At 41.1% G+C, this 12,379-nt stretch overlaps 1 protein-coding gene across 1 annotated transcript in view; it reads right to left on the reverse strand.

The window, feature by feature from the left end:
* Positions 1-12,379, reverse strand: part of EMB269 (GTP1/OBG family protein) — a 230,488-nt gene that overhangs the window by 54,309 nt on the left and 163,800 nt on the right. The window contains exon 4 of the mRNA XM_089402738.1: positions 6,962-7,115. Within this exon, the coding sequence (XP_089258864.1) occupies positions 6,962-7,115 (154 nt within the window). The remainder of the gene's footprint in view (positions 1-6,961; positions 7,116-12,379) is intronic.

The raw sequence follows: 12,379 nt of genomic DNA on the forward strand, positions 1-12,379 counted from the left end.
TCATTTGCCATACAATGAGTAACATATGCAATTGCCAACCAAGAAGGTTTCCAAAAATTATTTTCAACAATTAGGGCACAATAGCATTCACTTAGTTGAAACAATTCCATAGATTAGACATAATCCCAAGAAAATATTCAAAAAGAAGCACTTACAAGATGACAATATGATATATCCATCCACAAATCATGAGATAGCTCCAAAGAAGATCAAAAATTTCAGCTCCAAACGTCAAAATGCATATAAGAATCTCCAATAGTCCCCAAAGAAGAAGTGTTAGTTCTTTTACAAGAGAAGAATCCAAGTGATGATAATGAGTTCTCACAAATGAGACTCGTCTATGAAGTCTCTCCTAATTCAGTTTAGCCTACTGAGCCCCCTAAATTATAAAACAATGTGCAAATACTAAGTCTTAGTTACAAGCCAACCAAGTAGCTACCACAAGTTATGAAAAAGCCATCCATAAGTGAGTCGAAATGAGGATGTCATGAAGAAGAAGGGCCATTGGAAGCCCTCATTGAGTCCTCTAGGTGCCATGATGAATGAGAGGGCTCCAATAAAGATGAATTAGGGTATGGCCCCTAATTTTCCGTGTCAGTCATAATGTGCGTCCCCAAGTGGGTTTGGGGCACATCTACTAGTCTCATGGTCTCCTGATGAAAGATAAGCCTGTAAATTGCTCCAAATGTGGGCTCTGATGATGGTGCCCACCCTCCCATGTCTCAAGGATGAGACAAATCTCCTCTGAGCCTTAGATTAGTGTAGAAAATTATAGCATGTTGTAGCCCAACCCAGTTTTCATGTTTTGCATGGTTTAATGCCCAAACACATCATAAAACATGTTGTACTGATAATTTATATCAGATTAGCATTTATGTGAAAACAAAGAGCTACTCCACCATTTCTTTTTAACAACTGATACAAGAGAAAACTTCAAGCACACACATAAGTTTGACACACTTGTTTTGGTCAACTTGACCCTAGAAAAACCCAAAAGAGAAAACCAATGTTGAAGGACGATTTTATTTTGCTTGTTTAGAAATTTTCTTACAAAAAATAAAATACATAAGAGATTCTACTTATCTCTCCCTTGAAGAAGCTTTTCTGAAGTCCCTTTTACACTGAAATTTTTGGGCCAATATATTCCTTCACACAGTCCTCTCCTTCTAGCAGAAAACTCGGCCTCTAAGTTGCTCCTTCAGCAGAGAAAATCGAACCACTGAATTGTCTCCCTTTACCCTTAAACTCGGGCTTACATCACAACATTTACACAGGCTTTTTATTGGAAGACTTTTCCTAGAATTTGACCTCATGCACACTCAAAAAATACGCTGAAAATTGCCTCTGGTTGCCTCTCCAAACAGACTTGAGATTCTCATTAAGCTAACCCGAGTATCTCACTCGCAATTCTTGAAATACGATCAGGCTATCAGAAATTAACAAAAAAAAAAAAAAAGTGGCCTCTATAACTTTGGCTCACACTGAGAAGTAACTGAATGGCTCACCAATCTTTGACCTATGTGCAGACAGTAGTTACTACTTTGAAATTCAAGCACCTCCAAGGACATTAACTCAACCTCTAAAAGAAATGAATTGTTGTAGCTTCCTTGTCTCTGTTGTAAGATTTCTCCAAGCACTCCTCCTTTCTCCTTGCTTCTCTCCTCAAAACTCTCATGAGAATAATGAGCTAAACTTTCATTTTCCCTATTTTGTCTTCTCAATAAGATGAGAACCCTAATCCTTAGATCTAATAGCTTAGATTAGATCTCAACTCATTAGTGTTGGAAAATGTAACTATGTTTGGTCTTCATTAATGTACGTGAGTCATCATGAAATGTACTTGTCAAAAGAATAAAGAAAAGAACTTTTATTATTGTAACAATGACTTATTAAAGCATATGGGTTTCATACTTGGGTCATCATTATATTAGTCAAAGTCCCCATAGTGGACTCCTAGGATTAATATTGAGTTTATAGAGTCATTGTATATTCAAAGAGACCCTTCATGGGATTTCGAATCATGTAAAAAGGTTTAGTATTGAGTCAAATATGATTTATGTATCCTCCACACCAAGTCGGCCTAGAAGAGATCAAGTCGGCCTAAGGACCCTAATTTGACCCACAAGAAGCCTATAAATACAAGCTAGTCGAAGTCATTTGGAGCATCACATCTCAAGCTAGTTCGATATCTCAAGAGTAGCTGGGGAAGTGCGAAGTTTGTTGTCGGGAAGCCAAAGGAAGTGCGAGTTTGGGGAAGTCTAAGGAGAAGAAGAAAATCAAATTTTTGATGTCTCTCTCTCTCTGTTTCGTGCCCTAGTTTGGGAGATCAAAGTCTTCCAAGTTTCGTTGTTGCCGGAAGCTTCCTGTTGCCAAAAGTTGTTGCCTAGTCGAAGTTGCTGAAAGGGGTCGAAGATCTGGGAGGCTGACTTGGTGTGGAGGGAAGGTCTGGTATTTGTCTAGGGTGAAGAGTCTCAAAGAATACTATTGAAAGGAAGAATTATCTTGACTAGGTTTTCCCCTCAAAGGGGGTTTTGCCTAGCATAGTGCCTATATCTTGTGTCTCTTGTTTTGTGATCTTCATACACACATAATATGGTAATTGCTTGATGAAAGATAAGATAATAAAGAAGTAAAAAAAGCCAACACACTCACAAGTAATTATAAAGAAAGTCGAGTTGCCCAGGATAGTGATTCCAACAGTCAGAGGGAGCAGCAATAGCTCAAATTTTCATTGTGCAAATTCCTTGGTTGGACACAGAGGGTTTTGCAGTAGCAAAATCAACGTCAAGTGGAAGAGAAAAGCACACACAAGGGGGAAATTTCTCTCAAGGAACTTCAAGTCTCAGAAGTTCGATTTTTTCCAGCAGCAGATTGGCAGTAGCTGAGTGCAGATTTTCTCACTCCATAAAGGATTGCGTATAGCAGATCTAGCAGCCAAGCACAGGGAAAGAGGGAGTTATCGACAGATTGAGAGATAGCCGCAGCAAGGCTTAAATATCAGGTTAGGTTGGAGGGTTCCTCTAACTATGTCATCTGGAAGGCCAAGATGTCCTTCCCGTTAGATGAATCTGACCTGAAGCTCTACATAGACAATGTTGTGGTAGTTCCCCAAGATGCGGATCAGTTGAAGGAATACCAGAGGGAAATAGCGAAGGCGAAGCAGTTGATCCTAGATGGAGTCCGAGGCCATATAATCTCACATATATTTGGCAAGGATACTGCCAAACAGATGTGGGATGCTCTCGCCAGCTCTATCAGGGTACTTCCAAGCAACGGAAGATGTTTTTGGAAGAAAAGTAAGGAAAGGGGAAGGCATAGATCCCTTCCTCACTAGGATTCAGGAGGTCCGGGATCAACTTGCAGTTGTTCACGCAGCGCCTCAACCAACAGAGCTAGTTAGGGAAAGAGGGAGTTATCGACAGATTGAGAGATAGCCGCAGCAAGGCTTAAATATCAGGTTAGGTTGGAGGGTTCCTCTAACTATGTCATCTGGAAGGCCAGGATGTCCTTCCCGTTAGATGAATTTGGCCTGAAGCTCTACATAGACAATGTTGTGGCAGTTCCCCAAGATGCAGATCAGTTGAAGGAATACCAAAGGGAAATGGCGAAGGCGGAGCGGTTGATCCTAGATGGAGTCCAAGGCCATATAATCTCACATATATTTGGAAATAATACTGCCAAATAGATGTGGGATGCTCTCGCCAGCTATATCAGGGTACTTCCGAGCAACGGAAGATGTTTCTGGAAGAAAAGTTGAGATGCATCAAGATGCAGAAAGGGGAAGGCATAGATCCCTTCCTCACTAGGATTCAGGAGGTCCAGATCAACTTGCAATTGTTCGAGCAGCGCCTCGACCAACAAAGCTAGTGTTGCTGACACTGAACAGTGTCTCGAAGGATTCGCAAGTCTTCGTCTAAAGTATATTAGGTTGAGACAAGCTACCATAATGGGATATGATGTGGTCCGACTTGTAGCAGGAGGAGTTGAGGCAAGCTCTTCTAAATAGGTCCATCAATGAGAACAGTAGCGGCGGATCTAAGAGTGTGAAGGAGGAGAATAATGTGGCCCTCGCATCTAAGGGTCCCAGTCAGGGGTAGGGGGAGCAGGAGAAGAAGAAGAAGGACCTGTCAAATGTCAAGTGCTTCAAGTGTGGTGAGTTCAGTCACTACATTACTCAGTTTCTTCTCAAAATGAAGGACAAGCAGCATCTGCGAAAATAGAAAAGCTTTCCTCTATGCTAGAGGAAGAGTTTGCTTTGTTCGTTGATATAACTCCCAAAGTGAGGTGGGGTGATTTGGTGTTGTAGCCCTAGAGAGCTACAGAGATTAGGCAGGGTCCTTGAGGAGTCCACCTCATGAATCATTACCTGACTACGGAGGCCCACCGTATTCAATGGCAGTTGATGCAATCGGTACCCAAGTGACAGTAGCAAACTAGTAGCAGTCAGATGCTCAGGAGCACGGTGCAATGTTGGCAGTAGTGTAGAATGGCACAGAGTAGAGTCAGTAGCAGCACAAATTCTTCAGTGGCAGTGCAGAGGCTAGTAGCAGTCAGGATTTGGGAGACAGATGCATCATACTGAACACAGATCATTCAGTATTTTGGATGTTTCTCAGTTGCAAAAGTTGCAGTTACAGCAACAACAGATGAGAGGGAGTTGCAGTACAGATGCAAAGTTGGCAATAGTATAGCAGTGTCAGCGGCAACACAGATGCAGCATCAGAGTCATGCAGTGGTTGGTGGGCAGTAATAGCCAGACATCAGCATTGTGGTAGGAGATGACATAGAGAGAGTGTTGTGACAGGGAGTGCAGCACTAGAACACAGTCCTCGCTAAGAGTGAGTGTTAGCTTTTGTAGCAGCAGATGTGTTCTAGCCACGAAATTTGGTGGAGACGTTAGAATGCATGAGATCTCCAAAACCCAGAAATCGTTTTTGGAAATTCCACCTAGAAATGACTTAATTAGATTATTAACTTATTTTTTAATGTTTCCTAAGTCTAAACTTAGGAAAATTGGTTAATTAATCAGAATTAATTAAGTCAAGGTGAGAATACTCTAGAAACTCACACGGATCGACTTCAAGATGATCCTAACCCTTGATTAAGATTTAATCTTGGTCGTTGGAGTCCCACCAGAGGATTAAAAGAAGAAGTCGATGGCCACTTGGAGAATACACTTCAGCAGTTCGATTTCCTTGGCAGATCAATTTCCAGAGAACAGTAGTAGTTGTTGGAAAGCCAGAGATAAAAGCAGAGATAGTGAGGGGCAGGGGCAGTGATCCGGAGGTAGTTTTCTAGATCCGGAGAGGCTGCAGCAAGAGGCCGAGTTATTCCCAGTGGGGCAGCGCAGAGGATTGCACAATTGTTTCAAAAGAGCAACTCGATTTAACTAAAGGAAAAATCGTTTTCAGTTCCAAAGGTCGGACAAAGGTTCCAGGGTGTCGGAGAAGCGATTTCCTCAACAGAGACAGGCAAAATGACTTCATCAGAGGCAATTCAAAGGCTAGACGCCATAGGGGCTATGCAAGCACTGTGCAGAGGCTAGCATAAGGGTTCCAAACAGACGAGTTTCATGAAGGAAAGTTGTGTTGGGGTTGCTTGAGGAGGAAGTGAAATTCCCTTAGATAATTTTGGCCAGATCTACTTGTTGTTTGGACTGTCAGTTGGGGAATCCATAGGTTGTACTCAGAATTTCAATGCTGCATAATAATAAAAACCCTCAACTGTTGCACCGGTTTTCTCAAGTTGGCTTTTTCCAGGGACATTTGTCCAAAAATAAAAGTGTCGTATTTTTATGTGTGTACTAGATTTTCTCATATTCCAATGCTATTTTTTCTTCCACAGTATTTGTTTGTGAAAATCACAGTGTGAGTTATTTGGTATTTGCCATAGCAAATCGCAAATAAATTGTTAAATAATTAACAATTAGGAAAATAATTTCCAGTTGTTGTGATAGATTGAAAATTTCACAGGATTTGGATGGCCCACCTTCAAACATATGCTCTCGATAAATGGGAAAGGGGACATGTGACTGGCTCAGGGAGCAGAGATCAAATGGCACAATATATCGGCTACACTGATGGCTGTCAAGGGCTGCTAGTTATCAGCTGAAGACAAATTTGGGAGAAAAAATTCTCCTATGGGGTCACCCACTTTTGGTGGGTAACAAGCCATAGGCCATACTTCACATAGGGTTGACTCTGACACCACTCAAAACCAACCAATCAAAATCATACACATACTAACTCAAAATATAAATGATGTCATATTTATGATAAAAAGAAGAAATGGATTAGAGAGAATGATTCACTATAACCTTTAGAGTATATAGTTTGTAATTGCACAAGTAATGGAAGGGACATGTCACATAACCCTCCAGTGAAATACAGCATAAGATGATACATTTCATATATATGAGTATGGCAGTCTAGTCAGTGAACCATAGGAGAAACCTGTATTCCCATCAGTCACAGTGAGTATCTAATTGTCAATTGTCTTTAGTCACTGTTTATCCTCCAACCAGCTATTCTCAAGAAGTGTGTGTCAACTCGTAAATTTAACATTGTATTGCAGATCATGTTGAACATAATAAAGAGTTAATGTACATAGCTGAAAATACTTGGTCTTCTAAATGAGGTTTTACTAAAAATTCTGAATGCAAAGAGAGAATGTCCATAACATCAAGATCCAATGGTTTTATTCACAAGGACTCATTCCAGCTCCCTCTCTAAAATTCAAAATTTCAAACATCTAACAAAATATTATAATCTCTTCAAACATAAGGAAATGCTCAACAGAATTGCTAGGAAGGAAATCCATGAACAGACACTGCAGTTTAACAAAAAGCTAACATTATTGTCCATTTTACTTTAGTTATTCATCCTCGGCTGTATAGAAAGAAATAAACAACATAGCTCATAGGAAGGCAAGTGATAGACATAAAAGAATATCAGAGGCATACTCCCAATTTGTCATCTGAGTGAACCGCTCTAGACCAGCTCCATGAACATTCCAAGATTTAGTCTCATTATCATAAGTGATATCAAAGTCTTTGAGAGGAGCATTTCGTTTTTTCATCACAACATCGCTAATGTCCTTAAGGTCACCTACATTCACTGTCAAAAATGAGATTGAAAGTAAGTGTCCATCACAAATAAAATTATGCAGAAAACTCAAGAGTTGGCAAACAAAATAAGGATGCGAATATGAAATAAGCGCAAAGCAAATTGTTCTCTGCGATGCCCAATTATTCAGGAAAGAAAGAGGGTCTCCTATATCAACTGTGCATAAAGATAAGCATAAATATCTAAAGAAACACAGTATGCACCAAGTGGAAAAACATACATGTAATGATTGCAGCCCAGAGCCCAGTATTTCAAATCGAAGTCCATACTTAAAGCACATGTTACTATACACTACTGAGGATTTAGAATTAAAAATGTCACATGTTTAAGTCTTTGATATAGGATTAGTGTCTTCCATAAGTCTTGCATAAACCCCTATTTAAGAGTATTAAAACTAATTTACATAAATCAAACACTAAGTTGTTGCAAAAGCAGATCGTCATTGATGATATCCAAATCACTGCTGCATGTCTTCTATGAAGGGGAGGAAACAAATTTGATTGGCATCTGTGAAGCTTGCAAATTCTGACATCTTCAAACCGGTCATGGACTGTTTTCGAGCCCTTGTTCAGAAGATTTGGAACCTCTCCCCTTCCCTGTTGGACACTGTTACCTCCTGGGAAGTATCTATGTATTTTCAGACAACGCGGTTGTAAGACCAGAGGGATGCAAATCCCAAAGCCCTATAGGCCATGTGATGATTATTCAGACCTCTCATGGTCAGCCCTGCCCAGGCCGTTTCGTTCCCACTCTCAATTCCTTTCATCCTCGATAACATTGGATACCTTGAGATGGAGCTATTTAAAGTTTAAACACATGGTTTATCAGAACCATTGGTTCTTGTTGGGGTGTTCACGTTATGTAGGGCTTGTCCAGCCCATGTTTTAGGCACACAAATGTCTTTCTAACATGGTCATGTGTCATACAGTGTGTATGCATCTCAGGCAATCGTGGTATAGTATACTCAGTTCTGCACATTCCAGTCTCACAGTTCACAGCAAAATTCACATTTCCCAAGGCACTTGACAGATCCCAATGCACAATGCTCTTGGGTCAAAATTTCAACAAGGGCTCAAAATGATCAACATGATGCACACTTGACATGCCACCTTGGGTTTTTGGCAAAAAGAAGATTTTCCATGTAAACTTTACTCTTCAAATGGGGACATAGGCATTGCAATATATGAGCAAAAAATGGTGTTGCTGCCTTAATCCCAGGTGGGAAAAACCTCTAACTCCACTTGGTGTGGCCTTGGGGTCAACTCTCGAGTTGAGGTTGTCACTCAATTCTCAACTCCTCCATCTAGGCTAACTCCTAGTCGAAGCTAACAGGGGTGGACTCTACAAAATATCTAAGATCAACTAATTAATGTTAATGAGTTAAGTTTTAGGAGTTAAAAGAAAGTAACCATGATAAAATTCGACTATGTAAAAGCAGCATAAGAACTGAAGAAATACTCATTGATTCCATGAACACGAACATCCACAAATATAGATATTGCAGGAGACGAAAAACAGACCAGTGCCAAATGATAAGTATTTGTAAGCAAATGATCCAAGTGCCAAAGATACGTTAGTTTTTTATGGATTTGGTAGCAGCAGACAAGTGTTCTAGTCTCAGATGATGGTAAGAGGCTAAGGAACACGAGATCTCCAAAACCTAGAAAAGGTTTCGCAAGATAAGCTTGGGAAACACCTTAATTAAATTAATTTGCCATAACTAAAATATTTCTTAAGTTTAATTTAGGAAAAGTGGTGTCCGCTGGGGGTAGCTCAATTGGCAATGGCCGTGAAAATGAAGTCTCACCAAATTGGAAGTCTTGGGTTCAAATCTTTTGCGATCCCCCACGCGAAAGCCCTGGTCTATGGGGAGGTGGACAGATCATAGGCCCCCCAAAAGTTTACTAGTAGTTACGTGTTAGGTGGGTTGCTAAGTCCTCTGGGTTACAAAAGAAAAAGTTAGGAAAAGTGGTAAATTAAAGTTAATTAATTAAGGTAATTCGATTTTGCTCTAGAGACTTCTATTGATGGAGTCAAAGTGATGTAAACCATCGATCGATATTAAATCTTGGTTGATAATTGTCCAACAGAAGATTATAAGAGCAAGTCAAGGGCTTGGAAAATGGCATTAGTTATAATGTGAGCAGTTCGACTAACCAAGTTTGTAGTATTCAACAAGGGCACAGTTGACGATTGAGAAAGCACCAGAGCAAGGGTTGCAACAGAGATTTGGGAGCACAACTTTTGGAGGAAGATTTCCTCAATATCTCCAGTGTCCGGAGGCCGGAAAGAGGAGGTCGAGTTATCTGCAGAGGAGGTTGTACAGAGCAGTGCGAATAGCCAGAAATCCCAATGTGAGTTGCCTAAAGAAGCTTGTTTTTGTTGTCAATAGCCAAACCAGGGTTTGGAAGGCAGAGCGAGTCATTTCCAGAGGCAAAGTGAGGCTAGATGTCTCACCTAGAGGTAGATCCGAGGCTATACGAATATCCAAAAGCCAGATCTGAGCATTTCCAATCCAGTAGTGCAAGTAGCTGGAAAGTGCGAGTGGCTAGAAAGAGGCCAAGTTATATTGCAGAGGGAGATATTTTATCTCCAGTGAATTTTTCCAGTTGTGATCAGTATTACCTAGAGGGTTTCCAGTAAAAGACATCAAGTTTATTGTACTCTCAAATTGTTGCATAATAATAAAACCCTCATTTGTTGCGCTGGTTTTCCCTGTGGGGTTTTTCTAGGGACATTTGTCCAAAAATAACGATGTTTATTTTATTGTATGTGTGCATATATTTCTCAGTTCCGTATTTTTATATTCTGCAGCGTATTTTATTTGCAAAGAATGCATCAATGAGTTAAGTTGAATGGTGTTGTCATTGATGCCAACGTCTGTAAATGAACGCTCTTAATATTTGTCTGGATTGCATTAGTTGGAAGCTCCAATGGAATGCTGGCCAAAAAGCTTAGTTCTAGGGTTTGGATTCCCTGGGCGATAGACATAACCCGCACTTGTTAGAGGTTTTTGAAGAAGCAAATCACTGAATTTGCCTAGGAAATCCTCGCCATTGGATTCTCCTGATCAAGTTGATTTTGATGGTATGTGGCACACCACGAGAAGCCTCACAATTTGTGAGCTATGCTTGTTTGAAGACAAAGGACCCAATTTGTGGGTAAAAACCCCAAAGGATGGGGATATGGCACCTTACCATTTGTTGATTTTGGGTAGCATTGGATGTGCTCTAGCTCCGAAATTTTGTGGAGGGGCTAGAATACATGAGATCTCCAAAACCTAGAAATCGTTTGGAGAAATTCCACCCGGATGAAGAGTTATTAAAATAATTAATAATTTTAATGGGTTCCTAAGTCTAAACTTAGGAAAATAAATATTAATGGGTATCAATAAGAATATGGGTGAGAAACTTCTAAGTGACGAGGATCAAGTCTGTTTTAATCTTAGTCATTGATTAGCGATTTAATTTCGGTCGTTGATTCATCATCAGGAAAAGTATAAGAGGAGGGTTGAGGATCAGTTGGAGATACACTGGAGAGATCAATCAGTTCGACTTTTCTGGGGCGAGGTTTGCTGAGAAAATCGAACAAGTGATCTGTTGCAGCAGAGGGGCAGGGATAGTTGAGGTTGGAGGATCTTCTCCAGGACCTCGAATACACAGTAGAGAGAGACAGAGAGACACCAAAGGAGGCAACGCAAACCCAGGGACGTTGATGCTGGGCCAGGAAGGGCCCACGCATTTCTAGCGCAGGGGTAGAGTCACCCTCCAATTGAATTCCAAATTCAACCGAGGAGCAGTAGGATCAGCCGAGAAGGCTGACGTCAAAGCTCCAGGAGGCAGAGGACGCAGCGCAGTGTTGATGCAGTGTCCCCGTGTGCTCCACGCAAGCCCACACAGCTACTATGAAGGGGCAGTGCAATTGTAGCCAGGGATAGTCAGTCTAGTTGCCGGAACGGAGAGGTTTTGTCAGGTGAAGTGAGGTAATCTCACTTAGGTTTCTACGAGTATATTTTTATCTCTGTAACTAGATAGTCAAGAGGGCATCCAAAGTTGTATTCAAAACTATTGCTTAATAATAGAAAACCTTCAGAGTTGTTGCACCAGTTTTCCTGCATTGCGTTTTTTTCGGGGACGTTTGTCCAAAAATAACGGTGTCCCTTATGTGTTTGTCTCATATCTATCTCAGTTTCTTATTTGTATGTCAGTGTAGTTTGTAGTAGTGTTTTTCATCAGTGTTTAAATAATTAAATAACTTGTTGAATGCAAAAACAAGTAGGAGATGATAAACCAGTGACTGCAGTAAGATTTTTGATGTGTAGATTCAAAACTTTTCACGTGGTATCAAAGCATTGCAGACCATAGGACAATGAAGACATCAGCCAGGAGATCCAGTGAATTTGTTGCAGAGAAGTAGTTGTCCCAAGTGACAGTGTTGTTTCAGAGGCAAAGGAGCAGCTGAAGGAGTGACACAGAGGCTCACGCAGTGCCTGTGTCAGCAATTTAAGCCTATAGAGTGTGACACAGTACCTAAGAGGAGCTCATGCAGTGACTGCGTCAGCACTCTGGGCCAGCGCAGAGCCTAAGAGGCTCGAATTAGTCAGTTGCCTGGGCTGGAGGAGCAGAGCAGATTCGATCTGAGGAGCGCTGGTGGGATGCTATTGCTGTTGGTGCAAAACAATGTCTGTGGAGACAAAGTCGAGGTAGAGGGAGTCACTGCCTTGACAGATTTCTAGCTAAAGAAATCTAGATCTGGGTTGCAGCAGCAAAGGAGGATTGGAGAGGAGTGATTCGACATTTGGCTGAAGGATTTCCTTGAAGGAAATCAGGACTCAAAGGGAGTCTAGGAGGAGCTTGTTCCTTAGAGGGTTTCTAGCGCCAAAGAAATCCAGATCCGAGTCTTGCTGGGGTAGCAACGAGAGAGGGAGAAGAGAACCAATTATATATTTTTGTTGAGCAAAGATGGCAGTCAATGCACTGAGGGATCAGGACAGATTGGATGGAACATCCAATTTTGTCATCTGGAAGGCCAGCATCCTAGCATTCCTAGACAAGAATTGCATCAAAGACTATGCCTTGAAAGTAGTTGTTGTTCTAGTCGATGTTGATCGGTTAAAGAATTACGAGGAGGCACAAGCAAAGGCAGGGTGCATGATCCTAGACAAGGTCAAAGATCATGTGGTAGCACACATTGCTGAGAAGGAAATAGCAAGGGAGATGTGGGAAGCTCTGATCACCTTGTACCAGGACACTTCC

Source organism: Pinus tabuliformis, chromosome 2_1, assembly GCF_031772625.1.
Source record: "Pinus tabuliformis cultivar Carrire ecotype Pingquan chromosome 2_1, CPIR1, whole genome shotgun sequence".
Taxonomy (NCBI): domain Eukaryota; kingdom Viridiplantae; phylum Streptophyta; class Pinopsida; order Pinales; family Pinaceae; genus Pinus; species Pinus tabuliformis.